Source organism: Vombatus ursinus, unplaced genomic scaffold (genome assembly GCF_900497805.2).
Source record: "Vombatus ursinus unplaced genomic scaffold, bare-nosed wombat genome assembly UNPS02012602.1, whole genome shotgun sequence".
NCBI classification, from domain to species: domain Eukaryota; kingdom Metazoa; phylum Chordata; class Mammalia; order Diprotodontia; family Vombatidae; genus Vombatus; species Vombatus ursinus.
This window is the reverse complement of record NW_020952380.1, coordinates 2,879,504-2,897,155: the sequence shown is the minus strand read 5'-3', so window position 1 is coordinate 2,897,155 and position 17,652 is coordinate 2,879,504. Positions and strand designations below refer to the sequence as shown.

The 17,652-nt window shown below is 37.0% G+C and overlaps 1 protein-coding gene across 1 annotated transcript in view; it reads right to left on the bottom strand.

Annotated features, from left to right (window-relative positions):
* The window catches only part of LRP11 (LDL receptor related protein 11), a 91,736-nt gene that overhangs the window by 22,998 nt on the left and 51,086 nt on the right, over window positions 1–17,652 (bottom strand). The window contains exons 3-5 of the mRNA XM_027857978.1: window positions 16,316–16,457; window positions 10,597–10,722; window positions 8,266–8,475 (exon numbers count right to left, since the gene is read on the bottom strand). Of these exons, the coding sequence (XP_027713779.1) occupies window positions 8,266–8,475; window positions 10,597–10,722; window positions 16,316–16,457 (478 nt within the window). The remainder of the gene's footprint in view (window positions 1–8,265; window positions 8,476–10,596; window positions 10,723–16,315; window positions 16,458–17,652) is intronic.

The window sequence follows — 17,652 nt, the reverse complement described above, 5'->3', positions numbered from 1 at the left end:
TATTGACAGGTCACATTTCAAACCTATAAAATCAACAGGAAGGAGCTCTCTTATACCACTCTGTGGCTGAGTTACTACAAGTGATCTTAAATCCCATGTTGTTTTATTGTACTGGAAATATCATTTGAGTTTTATTATAAACAAATAACTCACAATAAAACTTCTTTTGATCAGTTATCATATTATGGTATTAGCCAGCTTTAAAAAATATTTTACCAGTTTAGAGTCAATGAATAATAGCTAATATTTATATAGTTGTTAAAGGTCTACAAAATAACTTACAAACATTATTTCATTTTATCCTCACAGTCACCCTGGGAGATAAGTGCTATTATCATTCCAATTTTATTGACATGGAAACTGAGGCAGACTTGAAGGTCAAGTGAAGTGCTCAGGATTCTCATAGGTAGTATCTAAGGCCATATTTGAACTCAGGTCTTCCTAATAAAAGGCTCAGTTTTAGTAAAAAAAATTTGTACTTGTTTACAAGGCTGTTTATAGAATAATCTTTTTATGGCCTCAGAACGCTGGTGACACTCTGTTCTTTGACAAAATAAAAGCATCATTTTGTCCAAAACCAAGGGATGATTTAGAATGGATGAATTAGTGTATCTTAGTATGTTTTCACTAGAAACAAAATGGCTTTGCACCTGTCACCCTGAAAAGTGATAAATTATGTCTGTAGACTTAAAAAAGCCCAAATAGTTACATGCCCATAAACTTGGAAAAAGCAAGAACTAATTTTGCTTTCTACTCCTCAGAGCCCAGGCCTAGATTATGCACAGAAGTAATGCCTAATATTAGCATCTGTTGATTATGATTTATTAAATTATATTTGTTCACAAGACATTATCAGTGAGATAGACTATGACACTTAGATCTTAACGCCCATTTTCCTTAAGACAAACTTGTAGAAAGAGCTGTTTTTCTATCAGCAAAAAAATCCAATTTCCTGCATAGTGATAAATGAATTGACTTTTATTTGGTCATTTATCTACTTGAGAATTAAAAGGTTTTTTTGCTAAGATGGAGAGGCAATAATTCCAACACTTTAAATCAAGAACTGTGGGTAACACAGAGTCCTATGTGGCTATGGTGTTTGTCAAACTCCCATAAATTAAATCTACCTTTCTCAGAAATACCATCTTTTAATTTCTTTAAAGTAAAATTTCTTGGCAAGGAAACAGTAAACTATGACGATGAGAACGATTGTACAAAATCTTATAGCCACTTTAGGCTGCAAGAAATATACAATGGACATGCTCTGTTGGTCAATATGCACTCTCCTAAGTCATATGCTTAGCACGTAATTACTCTAGTCACTTCCAGGCTCTAGTACAGGGGTTCTTTACTTTTGTGTGTGTCATGGACCCCCTTGGCAGTCTGGTAAAGCCTTGATCCCTTCTTAGAGTAATGTTTTATATACATAAAATAAAATACATTGGATTATAGGGGAATCCAGTTATATTGAAATTCAATTATCAAAATATTAAAAACAAACAAAAAACCATGTTCTTAGCCTGGAGTTTATAATACTTTAAGGTTTGCAAAGCAAAACACAGATCCCAAGCTAAGAAACGCTGCATCTATGCTGTTAAACAACTGAACTAATGAAAACTTAGACAGAACTTTGCAACTTGACATGTCCATTTTAACCTCAAACCCTTACATAACGTTATAGAGTTGGATTTGAAAGGGACAAAACTAATCAAGCTACAAATGAAAAAGAGCCAGTTTGTGTGTGTATACAAAACAGATCCTAGTTGTCTCAGAGACCAGCTTTCTTTTCTCTTGGCCAGGTCAGATAAAAAGCGTTAATGAGTGAACAGACCACATACTATGCAGCGTCTACTGCTATACAGTGAAGTCCAACATCTTGGTGATCCTGCCTTTTCACAGAGGGTAAACACAAGGCAGCCCAGACAATCAAAAGGCTTTATCCAGCAGCAATAGGACTCTATTCTCTTTTTAATTATGCGCTCAGATTTTCTGGCATTTATGATGTACATACAAGCACAATAAGAGAAAGAAAAATACTTAATCCCTCGAGGCAGATCGCAGGCTCTCCATGGATTTTCAGGACTTCAAGTGGAGGCTGGATGTTCGTTTGTTAGGCATATCGTATACGTGATTCCTCATGAAAGCACTGGTTAGAATAGATAACATCTGAGCTCCCAGAAACAGAATCCCACAATTTCAGAATTGGAAAGGAACTATTTAGTCCAGCCTGTATCTGATCAAGAATCCTTCCTGCAAAATACTGAGCCAAATACTTTGCTGGAAGACCTTCTATGAAGGGATAACCCATGCTCTCCCAAAGCAGCTGATTCTACCACTTTTGCACAGCTCTAATTGTTAAGAAATTTTTCCTTATACCAATGTTAAATCTGTCACTTTGATATTTCCTCTCATTGAACCTAATTGTGTTGCCTGAGACCAAGCTGGACAAGTCTAATATGTCTTCCATGTGAGACAGCCCAGCTATCATGTACCCATTGGATCTTCTCTCCTCCATATTAAACACCTCTAGTTTCTTCAAATGATCCTCATATGGAATAGTTTTGAAATCCTTCCTTGTGGTTGCTCCATAGAATATCAATGTCCGTCCTAAAAGTGGTGCCTTGGACTGAACACAATACTTCATTTTTTCTCATTCAATTTTACTTTATTTTTGGATTCACATTTTTTCCCCTCCCACCTCTCCACTGAGAAAGCTAGAATAACAAAAATTCCTTTAAAAAGATGTAGAGTCAAGCAAAACAAATTCCTTCACTTGCAGTGTCGAAAACAAAACAAAACAAAACAAAAGTACTCTGTACTCTGAGTCTCTCAGGAGGTGAGAAGCATGTTTCATCCTGAGTCCTCTTAGAACTGTGGTTGGTCATAGCACAACACTTCAGAAGTGGTATGACCAGGGAGGAGTAAAGAGAGAAGATCATTGACTTAGTCCTGGACATTAATCCTCACTTTATGCAGTCTAAGATTTCATTGATTTTTTTGGCTGCCATATAATACCTATAACTGTGTGCATGTGTGTATAAATGCATAACATATAATATTAATGCATGTTGTGCTTACAGTCCATTAAAGCCCCCAGATCTTTTTCAGATGAGAGGATGTCTAGTTATGCCTCCAGTTGATTTTTTAAACCCAAGTGGAAGCCTTTATTTATACTTGCCCCTATTAAATTACCTTTTATTAGATTTGGTCCAATGTTCTAGCCTGACAGGATCATTTTGGATCCTGACTCTGTGATGCAGGGTTTAGCTGTCACACAGCTTTATGGCGTGGGTAAGGGCGCCCTCTCTGCCCTTGTTACTGATAAAAAATATTAAACAATATTGGACCAAGATGCCCTAGGGCACTAGACTGTCTGCCAAACTGACATTGAACTTTTAACGACTATATCAACTTTCAGGTTCTATAACAAAATGATCTTTGAATCTATGAACCCTCACCCTATACTTAGTCACTCAAATAGAGAAATGGATCCAAAGAGAAAATAAATAACTACTACCAGAGTACTTTACTTCTGATTTTAAAAGGTATGCACAAATTTTTCATTTATTATATTAGAGTGATTGGGACTGATGATCTTCAACCTACATCTTAGAATCCTGCTTACCCAGGTGACTTAGCAACAAGTTGGTGATCTTCAAATGAAGATTTGCCATTAAATAATTAAATTAAATAATATCAATCTAAGGGTTTTAAGCCATAATATATTTAGTGAGAGGTAGCATGATATAGAAATAGTGCTGCAGTGCTGGTCTTGGGATCAGGAGAGATGTGACTTCAAACTCCAGCTCTCACAGTTATTGCATCTGTGACCCTGGTTAAGTCACTTAATCTTCTTGGCCTCAGTTTCCTAATCTATAAAATGAAAATAATAATACTTGCAATATCTACCTCACAAATCTATAATGAGGAAAGTTTTTGCAAACTTGAAAGTGTTATATAAATTTGATTTAGTATTTTCAGTCTACAAGTTTTTCCCTTCCCTAACTTTGTAGAGGAATTTTGAAATTCAAGCCTTGTGACTTGTACCCCAAAGTGTCCCTAAGCTCTGTCTACAAAAGTATTGACAGTCGTTGCTAAGGAAAAGAATGAATTGGGCTGGAGAGTGAACAACCAAGGTCATTTTACAGAATTGCAGTCTCAGAATTGGAAGGAATCTCTCAACCAGAGCTGTTGAATGCGTTGCCCAACCTCTCTTACACATGGTCACCCATGGAGGGAGAACCACCTGCCTTCTTAATAACAGCTCTGTTAGAATGATCTTATTTACATCCAACTGAAATTTGCCTGTCTGCAACTTCCACTCATTGTTCCTACCGCCCAGGCAGAACAAGTGTAATTTCTGTTCCGGAGGCCAGCTTTTCATGTATTTATAGGCAGCTATGGTATCTGCAGGGACAGTTAGATGGCGCAGTGGAGAGAGTGCTGGATCTGGAGTCAGAAAGACTCATCCTCCTGAGTTCAAAATCTGGCCTCAGACACCGACTGGCTGTGTGACCTTGGGCAAGTCACCTGTTTGCCTCAGTTTTCTCATCTGTAAAATGAGATGGAGAAAGAAATGGCAAACCATGCCAGTATCTTTGCCAAGAAAACCCCAAATGGGCTCGTGGAGAGTCAGATATGACTAAAAACAACTTAACAACAATAACAAAATATTTGCCCTAAGTCTTCCAAGTCAAATATCTTCAGTTCCTTCAGTGAATCCTATGCATATTTTACCTATTTCACCATCCTGGGCACCTTCCCCTGGTCAGATTTTAGTCAACATCTTTTCCTTAAAGTGGTACAATACTAAACACCAATATTACATAAATGGGTCTGATCAGGGTAGATTATATTGAGACTGTCTTCTTCCATATTCTGGACACTATGTTAACACAACCTCATATCTTATTAGCAGTTTTTCTGTAGTATTCCTTGACATATGGTTGACACAGACAGAACTTATGGCACCTTCTGAGTACCCCCTTCCCTCAAGTAGAGAATTAGGAGATAGGATGGATATACATATATATATATAGATAGATAGATAGATAGATATATTTAGTATTTCCTTTACTGACTTAATCAAAAAGGATTCTGCTTCGTACGTCTCTCCATCTTCACTTCTTTGATGTGTACCCTTCTATATTCATAAAACTGATGGAAGTAAACCCTAGTGTTTATGGGAATGCCCTTGCTCAAATGCAGTTGCCCATGACAAGCAGTTGCCAGCATGCATAAACAGCTTAATTTGTGCAGGTCTCACTTTCCTCATCTGTAAAAGGAGGAGTTTGGCTTTAATGGCTCTAAGATTCAGGGAGTCTACAATCTCAGTTTACAAAAAACTAAAAACCAAAACAAACAAAAAACCATACCCGACAACAACAAAAACGCGCTGTATGCATAAGCTGCCCATTCAATGTATATATTGACTAGGCTACTTCAATATCTATAAAGAATTAAGAAAATTTTTATACTTAGTGGGAAGGATGATGATGCATTTATAAATATAGACAGAAATGGGACATTTTAATTTTTGAATGAGAGAACCATTACGTTAATTGAAGCATTGAAACAAAAAGTAGAAATTTTTTTTTGGCAGAATCATGGTATTTGAACAATATAAATAGACATTGGTATTTTTTAGAGAATCACAAAACTTTTGAGCTGAATGAGACCATTGCAATCTTGCCAAGTCCCTAATTTTATAGCTGAGGAAACTACTAGGAAAATCAAATATTTCTGAGGCTTAAGCATGGATTTGAAAATGAATCACCAATGTAGATGATCATTTTATGATGATGAAATAAGCTTAAGGAAGAAATTTATATACTCATTTGACAAGCAGATGGACAGGACGAAATAGAGAAAAATGCAGATATGTGTTAGTTCATAGGGTCATAGTGTAGTAGAAGCTGAGCTGGCCTACAGGATCCTTTCTTATAAGTGTGTACTCAGAGCTCCTCTAGAAATTTCTGGGGACTCCAAGGACATGGGTACTTATTGCTTGGGGGCTTTTGGAGATGATGAACTTCCTGGCTTCTTCTGGACAGTGGTAGCTTAGAGCTGAAAGGACTTTCCAAACCCTGAGGGGTCCCCGGGCAGTGACTTTCCAAGTGGCATTTATGGGACTCCAGTGAGGGGTGGGGAAAGATGGGTCTTCTTCTACTTGAGTATTATGGTGACTTTGTCTATATGCCAACTAATGCAAGGTGCCACAATGAAGTGAGTTTGCACCAGGTGTATAGCTTCCTTTGCCCTTTTTTGTGTTTGTTCTTTTCTGATCTTACGTGAATGAGTATATTGAAGTGGATGTGTCCAAGACTGGAGGTGACCTTGTGAGTTCAAGAAGTCTAGAGTTCTCATTAAAAGTTAGAATTGAATGGAAGCACTGGGGTGGTCCCAGAAACCACTTTAATACCTTGTAGGGGATGGCCACTAAGAGTCATAAGGAAAGTGCTGAGCAGAGGCAAAATGTAAACTGCCTAATCAACAGCACTTAATACTACTTTGTGTTCTGACACAATTAAATGTCAGCCTCCCAGAAGATTGCAACAGTAGTTAAAAGTTAGGTTACTGAATCCTTTTAATTTGTTTAATCCTGTTTCCTAATCTGTCAATTTATTAAATCTGAATCCTGTTTAATTTGTTCTGTTAATACATGCTTCTAAGGTTTTTGTTTTTAGCATTTCTTCTGTGTGCAGGAATAAAGTACTTGTCCCATACCTGAATCATATTATATATTTAAAAGGAATAGCAAGTAGTACATAATAGATTTGTAGTTTCATGCACAGTCATCTTTTTTCTAGTCTACTATATTATGGAAATGCCTGTTATATTTCTTAAGTTCAGAATAAAATAAATTTAAAAAAGAAAGGAATAAACTACTTGTCCCATACCTGATTAATATTATATACTGAATTCTTCTTTTATTTCCTGCTTTGGGGACACCTAGACATGAGTTATAATCTATAACTTTAAGCAGTCTTTTGAATTGGATTTATTAAAAAAAATGGAATGAATAGCCATATAAGACAGTGAACTTCTAGTTGCTAGACATGTTTAAACAGAGGCTGGATGTTTTAGAGGGCAGGAACTTAGAACAGCGGACCTCCAAAATTCCTTTCAACTCTTAAGACTCAATTACTCAGCTCTGTTCAAAAGCTAGATAATATTAGGTTTTCAGGGCAGCTAGGTGGTGCAGTGGAAAGAGTTCAAGGGTGCCAGAATCAGGAAGACTCGTCTTCTTGAGTTCAAATCTGACCTCAGAAACTTACTAGCTGTGTGACTCTGGGCAAGTCATTTAATCTGGTTTGCCTCAGTTTCCTCATCTGTAAAATTAGTTGGAGAAGGAAATGGCAAGCTCTCCAGTATCTTTGCCAAGAAAACCCCAAATGGGGTCATAAAGAGTTGGACACAATGGAAACAACTGAACAACAAAAACCAAAAATATTAGGTTGAACTCTCAACCTTAACTATAGTCTGATTTCTCTTAACTAAGTACAAACAATTGTGAATCACAATTTATCCACAGAAAAATATTTTTTGCTTTTATTGAAGAACTCAGCAATCTTAGATCCCCAAAATAATTAAACTGTATATATTCTTTGATCCACAGACAACTGAGTTAATATATACCTTATACATGACTTCAGGAGGCCAAGGATATAGGGAAAGGACTCATGCATATAAGAGTATTTATAGCAGTTCTTTTTGTTGTAGCTAAGAACTAGAAGGATAAGGGGCAGCCACCAATCTCGGAATGGCTGCACAATTCTGGTATGTAAATGCAACGAAATATTATTGTGCCATAAGAAATAAATACAATGAGTGCAGAGAAAGAGGAGAAGACCCTTGTGAACTGAGGTGGTGCTGAATGAGAAACACAGTTTCAGGCATGAGCAATGTGTTGGTTTGTTGGGCTTGACTATTCTTATTTGTGACAAAGGAGCACCTCTGTTTAGGGCTGGGTGGGTAGTGATAGAAATGCAAAAAAAAAAAGCAAAGCGCATTAATAAAATATATTTTGGCAAACGCAGGGAAGGAAACAAAAAGAAGCTCAGAGAGGGACATAAAAAATAGAATAATTCTATTATTACCTTGTTAAATTTAATATATACTTTAAAAACTATAGGCAACAGAAATTCAGTTCCCTATACAATTCCTTTTCTTGTTTTTTTGTATATTGAAATGTTTGTGTTTGCTGATGATTATAAATTAATATTTAAAAAATTTTTTTAGAGAATGACACTTTTAAGCCCTTACCTGGCATTAAAGCATTCATTTGATTCTTTGGTCCCTGAGAGACTGAATGGTTACTCTTGTCTGCATTAACTGATGAAAGCAGCTGTTTCCTTGTGGCTTTCTGGATGCTCTGAGAAGGGAGACTTCTGTTTGTATCTTCAGTCAATCCCACAGTTCTCTGCTGGGCTGGACTTACAGCAGCATGAGTTATTGTCTTGCGGCCAGGACTCACTGAATGAATGGGGATATATTAATTATTAGTTGTCAGATTTTTTTTTTGTATTAAAATAAAATGAAAAACATTAACTCCTCAGTCTATCTCTAATGATGAAATTTTAGAGTTATGTAGAATTCTAAATTCAAATAATTAAAAAATTTCATAAATGCCATCATCTCTGGTTTTTAATGGACAATTTTTGTCTGATCTTTTTTCTTTAAGGCTTAATAACAGAAATAGTTAATGACAGAGTCAATACTCAAACCCAACATTTGCAGATTCTTAATCAGTGAACATTATTAACCTTTTTTTTTATTAACCTTTTTTATGCTGCTATTTTTCCCCTGGTTATGTTTCTGTAGTACCTACAACTAGAAGAGTGGTTTAGTACATGATTTGGTTTTCATAAATTATATCAAACATCAGTCACAAAAATCTGAAAAATTACTTCAAAAATAAAATTAATGTTAATTTAAATTTTAAGAGTGCCCATTACTTGAAGAATGGCTGAACAAATTATGGTATATGAATGTAATGAAATACTATTGTACCAGAGAAACCTGGAGACTTGTACAAACTGATGAGTGTATGAACAAGAGCGAAATATACAGATAGGAGAACAATTTGTATAATAACACTATTGTAAAAATAAAAAATTTTAATAGACTTGAGAATGTTGATCAATGCAATGATCAACCATGATTTAAGGGGACCAATGATGATACAGGCTGCCCATCTCCTGACAGGGTATGAATGGACTGGAAACAGAAGGAGGCATACATTTTTGGACATGTCCAATGAGGGCATTTGTTTTGCTTGACTATGCGTATTTTGACTATGAATAAGGATTTTGCTATTATTATTTTTAAATGGGGAGAAGCTGAGGAGAGAAAATAAATACTTGCAAATTTTTAAAAAGTATATGCTATGAGCACTTTATAGATCTGGAAAGACAGTACTGAAATATTAAGCAATGATAGGAGATTGCAGCATCAAATATGTGAGAAATCCCTGAATTACAGACTACTATTTGAAATTTGATCAACAATTAGTTTGACAAATCATCACTATATTTTATATTATACATACAATGCAAATTTAGATTGGGAAATTCGGTTATCAATGACAAAGGGTCTACACATTTACCTTCTTTTTTGATTTAATTTAGTGAACATTTATTAAGTGCTTACTACATGCAGGTATGGGAGAGCCAAGGTGACATAGTGGATAGAATTTGGAATCAGGGAGACCTGGGTTCAAATACTGCCTCAGAATCTAACTACTGTGGGACCACTAGAAAGTCACATAAGTTACTGAAGTCTCCATTTCTTTACCTTTAATGAAATAATAATAATGACAATAATAATAGTTAATGTAGCTTTTACTATGTGCCAGGCACTGTACCAAGCACTTTACAATTACTATCTCATTTGATCTTTACAACAACCCTATGCAGTAGGTGCTATTATTATTCCTATTTTATAGAGGAAGAAACGGAGGCAAACTGAGGTTAAGTGACTTGCCCATGGTTATATAGCTAGTAAAATCTGAAGCCGGGTCCATCACTCCATCCACTGTGCCATCCAGCCTGCCCCACCATAATACCTACCACATAGGATTTGGTGAAGTTCAAAAGAGATAATACATATAAAGCACTTTGTAAATGTTTAAAGCACTATTTAAATGTCAGTTATTGTCATCGTCATGGTAGGCAATAACAATACCAACATGAAAGACCCCACCCAATCTCTAGATGAATAAAATTTGTTGCTCAGTCATACAGTCGTGTCTAACTCTTGTGATCCCGGGGACCATAGCACACTGATACTGTTCATGGGGTTTTCTTGGCAAATATACTTGAGTGGTTTGTCATTTTTCTCCTCCAGTGCATTAAGGCAGACAGAGGTTAAATGATTAGCCCAGGGTCATACAGCTAGTAAGTGTCTGAGGCCACATTTGAACTCAGGAAAATGAGTCTTTCTGACTTCATACTGGGAGCTCTATCCATTTGGCCACCTAGTTGCCTCAAAAAAGTTTACTTTCTTATAGATAATCATGCAGGCATTTGTACTGCAAATCCACTTCCCTGGCCTGCCAAGCCCCAATACCAAGGGTGTTCCCTCCTGGCCACTTACCACTCTGGCAGAAAGCTTCATCAGATCTGTCAGGGCACTGAGCCACTCCGTCACAAGCCAGTGTGATGTCAATACAGCAGCCGTCATCACAGAGGAAATGATAGCGCGAGCAAACTTTCAAGCATTCTGTTGATAAAGCAAACCTCAAATCACTGCTAAGCTACATCTGGGGTGGGGTACATAAAAGCTGTGACTTCTAGAAGTGTTTGGGGTGACCAAGAACAGGTAAAAGAAATATACAAAGTCAAAGGGATGCAGCTACTGCAGAAAGAATTAAAAATTGGTCAGACTAACAGACTCTGGGAAAATTGGTGAGTCTAGGGACTCCAGCTGCCAAATGAGACACATTTTCAGATATAGTTAATGTGCTGGTTTCTTTTATTGTTTATTGGATTGGATTGGATTTTATATGACTATACTCATTCATTTTAAAGGAGGGATTCAATTTGGGATGGGGTGATTAATGGAAAGCTATGGAAATACCCCAAAAAGCATCAATAAGATATAAAAAAAATATGTATTTATATATTTATAAACATATACATACACACACATACACACACACACACACATATATGAAATAGATGGAAGAAAATGAAAAAGATCAGAACAGGACAGAACCAAACAAGGCAAGTTTCTGTGATATCAACTTTAAAAAGCAATAACAAAGAAAAGATTTATGTAAACACAAAGGGCATAAAAAATCAGACAAATGAATAAATAAAAGAGGGTTGATATCTCTCCCCTTGGCATTCTTGTTCATGCCCCTAAAAATCTATGACCCATGAATCACTATGGACTTTCTCCTCCTACACATCTTAATTAAATCCGTTTTTGAGTGAGGGGCACCCTAGAAGGGTAAAAACTGGTTCAGTGGAGATCACAAATTTAGAGATAGAAGGTATCTTAGAGATCCTTTAGTCCAGCCTTTCGTTTTACAGACGAGAAAACTGAGGCCCAGAGAGATTAGGTGACTTGCTAGGGTACCATGTCTTTTTTTTTAGTGACCAATGTCTTATACTTCTCTTTGTGATGGAGCCCTATACTCATTCACTAATTCATTCATTGACTTGTCCAGAGTCATATAGCTAGTAAGTGTCTGAGGCTGGATTTGAACTCAGGTCTTCTTGACTCTAAGCCCAGTGCTCTATCCACTGAGCTCTCTAGCTACCTCCGACACTAGTGATACTACATCTTAAAACACTACTTCATTATTTTTAAAGCAGACATTATCTCTCACCATACCATATGTGTACTCTTGTCTCCTCACTAATAGTTTCTTTTGGTTAATCTTCAACCTGTGATTATTGCATCCTCTGAGTAAATGTCACAGTGTCCTTGGCTTAGGGCAGTGCCTTGCCAGAATTTCTGGTTTCTTGCTAATGACAATTTTATTTTCTCCAGATGATGAAATCATATTCCTTCCTGGGCTCTCAAGAAGACCTTTTATCTAATTGGGGCTTCTAAAGAGAAGGCCTTTTTTTTGAAGGATAATTTATCTCCTCATAGTTAAATCAGTCTCATTAAAGCTTAGCAGCAACAGGAAGAAACTGAGGATCAGTATAGCATCTATATTGTCAACTAACAGTACCTAACCAGAACTAGATCATGAAAAGTTTTAGGAACAAGATGGATTAAATGGCTCTTTTTATAACACAAATATAGTATTAGATAGGGAATAGAAGGTACAGTGCACTTGCCCAAGCAAAGCCTTAGAGATTTCTGCTCTAGAAAAATAAATGATTAAGTTATACAGCTGGAAAAGTCAGGAAAAAGCAAATGTTTGATCTTGAGGAAGTTGGGGAATAACTGGAATTAGAAAGAAGAGGGTAAGGAAAGAGAGCAGTAGCAGTAATTGTCACCAGGGAAGGAAGAAGAGAATAGGGCAAGTATTCTAGAGAATTCAGAGAAGATGGAGAGAAACAACAGCTAGAAATACAAGACAAGGATGGGAAGCATGCTGAAGAGCTCTGGGATAGCACAGTCCTAATTAGGTTACATTTTTCAAAATCACCATAAGAAAACTCTAGATAACAACGAGTTAATGAAAACATTTGGCAAACTTAAATAAGCCATTTGTCCTAATTTAAGAACACACAAAAATGTCAGCTCATGTGTAGAAGAGTTACTTTTGAATACTTTTTCAAGCTTTCTCATTTGAAAATACACAGCCTCTTCATACAAAATCTAATCCCACTGAGCCAGATTTCTTTGCACAATCAACAGTGTCTGCTGCCTGCTGGCGTGTGATGAGGACAATATGGTAATGAACTAGCCCTGAATCACTGCAGCTCTGCCTGAACTACAAGGTCATTATATGTTGCAGAATGATGAGCAGCGTTCGAAATGTTTCCACCTCCTGTTTTCAGCATCTCAAAGCATTTTACTCCCAGAGTCTGATTCCTAACATCTTATTCATAAGGCAGTGACAAAGCCCCAGCTGTAAGAGTGACTCAAGAGAACATTTGCAGTAACTACACTGTTAGCTTGCTCTTGTAGAGGTATACAAGGCCATTGGAAAGAAGGTGAGGGTCTGGAGCCTAAAGCTGCTTTTCAAAGGACATTCACTTCACTTCGTCCCAGGCAACTTCAAAGACATTTTCTCATTTATAATTGCCAAGTTGCTACTAGAGACTGTAGAATCTGGCCAAATGAATGGATGGAGGCAAACAAATGCCTGGCTGGTTGCCGGCCATCTGTCTGTCTTAGGCTACTTTCTCCCTGCCCCCAACACACTCACAGAGCCAGCCAGGGAGAAAACAGTGCTCCTAGGTTGCTAGAGAAATTAACCTTTTCTATTTTTTTTTAGGGGCCAGGAATATATTCACCTGTTATTTTATATATGGACAGAGACAAAGCCTAGTTCCAAATCTTGGTTCTCTAGAATCAATATTGGACTTGGAGCTTGGCTAGGCATATGCCTGGAAAGGCCTCTGACCCTGATATATACTAGCCAGAGCAAATCCTGTATTGTACTGGGCTTTAACCACAAATCATTTAGGTCAGCACAGGTACCTTTGATTCCTGAGAATAAGGTATCATATACTTTTTTTTTGAGGCAATCAGGATTAATTGACTTGCCCAGGGTCACACTGCTAGTAAATGTTAAGTGTCTGAGGCTGGATTTGAACTCAGGTCCTCCTGACTCCAAGGCCAGAGCTCTATCCACTACACCATCTAGCTGCCCCTATCATATACTTCTTGAGAGGAAGCCTAGTGAAGCTAGCCTAGTTAACAAGAAGCCTGGATTTAGATCCTAAAGTTCACTAAACTAGCCATGTGACCTGTGGACATGCCACTTAAACTTTCTGTCCTTTAACTTCCTGATCAAAAAAATGGGCACAATTTCCTATCTCACAGGTTTGTGAGGAAGCAACTTATCAAGTAAACAAGATTTATTAAATGCTTATTATGTGCCAGGAACTTGGGATACAAAGACAAAAGAAAAATAAAAGTACCTACCCTCAAGGAGCTTACATTCTAATGGGGAAGGCAACATACATACATATAGATATGGCCAATAACTTACAAAGCAGGTGTAAGGTAACCTTAGCGGGGTAAGCTCTACCAGAGGGGGTGAGGGGAACAGGAAAGACCTCATGCAAAAAGTGATTCTTGACCTGAGTCCTGAAGGAAACTCTGTATTCCAAGTGGTAGAAGTGAAAAGTGAAGACCCTTCCTGCTGTAGAGACCTTGAAAAGGCACAGAGACAGGAGGTGCCATCTAGAAAGCCAATATGACTGGACCATGGAGTGTGGAGAGCAGTAAAGGAGAATAAGGCTGAATATGTAGGATGGGGCAAGGTTGTGAAAAGCTTTAAATATGAAACTGAGGAGTTGATCTTAGAAGTAATTTATGGAGTTTATGGAGTGTGAGGGAGGGGACATGGTCCAGCCTGCTCTTCAGGAAAAATCACTTTGGCAACTGTGAGGAGGATGAATGGAGCAGGGACAAGCTTGAGGCAGGGAGACCAAATAAGAGATTATTATAATAGTTCAAGTAAGAGGTGATGAGGGGCAGAACGAGGAAGGTGGCTGTGTGAATGAAGAGAAGGAACTGTATGTGAGAGATGTGAGTGCTCTTAAACTATAAAATGCTATATAAATGTGAGCTATTATTATTCTCCTGATTTATATCTAGTATATTCAAATGTGTGCTCAAGAGACTGTTAAGTCAATCAGTCTTTACACGGAACAGCTGTTAATCAATTGCCCATACCTGGGACAGGAAGTCTACTCTCTATTCATGTGGCGGTTAACTGAGCATCAGCCTCGTGCTGGCTCATGGGTAAAGCTGCGAATTCTCTCACTTGCTCCCATTGCTGGGATGGAGAAGAGTTGTCTGACCTGTTCACATACACCCCATCTTCATAGAAAGCTTAAAGTATAGGTGGCAAAGGAGATGGTCAACAATTTTTTTTTTTCACTCTGTGACCAATACTTTGTCTCTAGCATGTTGGGTGGACCCAACATGGTGAATTTTGGGGAAGATGTAAACAAAATGTGCATAATTTGGGCATGGATGGATTATGATCAGCATCACTAGAGATGATACCCACATCAATGAGATGACAAATGTAGTGAAGAATTGGCAACTGATAATTCCAATGAAAAGCATAATGCACTGGAAGATTGTCAGGCTCCATAGGTTTTGAATTCTTAGAAAATTTTCTTTCTAATATGCGTGCTGAGCCATATCTTTGATATGAGCCTAGAACAGTTATGGAGAAATTATACTTATATTCTAATATTTCATCCTTATTACTTAACCCATTGTGTTAATTCCTTTGCAAATAATGGAGAGTCCAAGACTGCCAGAGGCTTGCAGCTTAGGAAGAGTATGCAACATCCCAGGCTTACCAGTGTAAAATCTCTCCAAAAGTAACTTTCCCAATAATGGTTAAACAACGTTAGATATCTCACTTCTCCAGCTTTAGTATTGCCTAGTGCCATTTGTGAACAATCCATGCAACTAATATTGGTTGGTTTATTATATGCCCTTGATGCTTTCATCTTAGAAATGGGGAGTTTTTAGAAGATAATAAGGTTGATAATTATTCAAAAGAAGTGAATGTTAAGGCAGTGAATTTGTATTGGATTTGTATTCTGTATATTTAAAAATTATTACTTATATATTTCTTATTACTTATATCTAATAACACTTAATATTCTTAAATAATTAAAACAAAACAAAATCCTGGCAACGTGTCTTATTTGTTTTTATCTGTTTAGAATTAAATCTTGGCAGAGGCTCTCCAGGAAATACACACAGACACATTCACACACATACATATATGTATGTGTATACATATATGGGTTGTGATATACAACACATATTTATATTTACATATAGACATGTATATAGCTGTACAGACACATACTAAATGTATCAACAATCTTTAAGTAACATTCTTTCCAATAAGAGGCTGAGAGTTTAGGAGAAGTAGGAAAAATAAAGAAATGATGGGGCTTCTACTATGCCCTGAAACTCCCACACTCCATTAACCATCTTATCATAAGTTCCAGAAATAAGGACCTCTTATCTCGCCCATACTGAAGTGTTAATCATCCTGAAATGATATCAGATTTGGGGTTTCAGAAAATGAAATGGAACAACCAACAAAAGCCCTTATAGGAAATCTATAGATCCATAAAAAAAATGGCTTTTTTTTTTTGGTTGAATTATCCTCCACTGATACTTTCATTTTTCTCCCCCTCACCTACTGCAGTTTGTGCCTTGGGAAGTACAGTCACGGAGACATTGTCAGAGCTCCTCTGACCAGCAGTGTCTGTCACAGTCAGCTGGAAGACGTATACTCCTTCTCGCAAGTGGGATAGCTTCAGGATTCCTGATTGAGGTACCTGATCCAAAAACAGGAAACATTACATTTCAATTTGGAAAACTAAAGTATAGAGTTAATATCAAAATTATGAACTGGTAACCACTGTTAATTATCATGCACTAACTCATTTCTGTTGTGGTAGAATTTAACATTTATTGAACATGGGCAATGTTCCAGATCAAAGGTCTTCACACTTTTTTTGAGCATGTAGTAGTGTCGGTAAAACATTTTATTTTTAACATTTATCCCCAATCTGTGTCTACCTATTTATATACATATACTACCAAATAACTTAAATTATAATGCTTGCATAAAATAGAAATTAAAAGAGGATGAGATAAAGACAAAATAATATTTGATTCTAGTTTCAATAGGGAGTTGCCGCAATTGATTGAGTAAGGAAGCAACATGGTCAGATCTATGCTTTAGGAAAATCACTTTGGCAGTTGTGTGGAAGATGGGTTAGAGAAGGTAGACTTGAGGTAAGAGTCAGAACTATTTAAAAATAACTGGAAATAGTTGTACCAACCTCCAAGATTGTCAGAAAAATATCGATAGATAGGATATATGTATGTATATGTGTGTGTGTGTGTGGATATACATTATATATACAAATGTATGTGTTTGTATATCTATATCTTTTCAGTTTGCAAAGCTCTTTGCAAATATTATCTTGTTTCAGCTTCACAACAACCCTGGAAGATAAGTTAAGTGACTTGCTCAGAGTCACACAGCTAGTAAATCTCTGAGGTAAGATTTGAGTCAGGTCTTCCTGATTCAAGATCCATCCCTGAATCCACTGTGTCACCCAGTTGCCTAAAAAGGCAACAGTGCTCATGTTCATACACTGTTAGCTGAGATGTCGATTAAGAGAAAAAAACTGAAAATTAAGCTTCTATCCTCATTTTTGCAAATAGAATCTCTCTCCTTTTGTAATGGGAGTCAGTAGGAGTCAATGGAAGACCGATAAACTCTGTAGAGATATAACTACCTTGCTGAGTAAGGGATCATAGGAACATAGGATTTAGAGCTGGAAAGGGTCTCTACAGATCTAGTTCAACTTCCTTATTTGAAGAAAGTGAAACCAAGAAGGGATATGTGACTTGTCCAGGGTCACGATGATGACCAACTGTTACTGAGACCTGTGCTTTAGGGAGACTGATCTGACACCAGTGTCATAGGATAGAGTGAAGAGAGATTTTTTTAGGTTATTG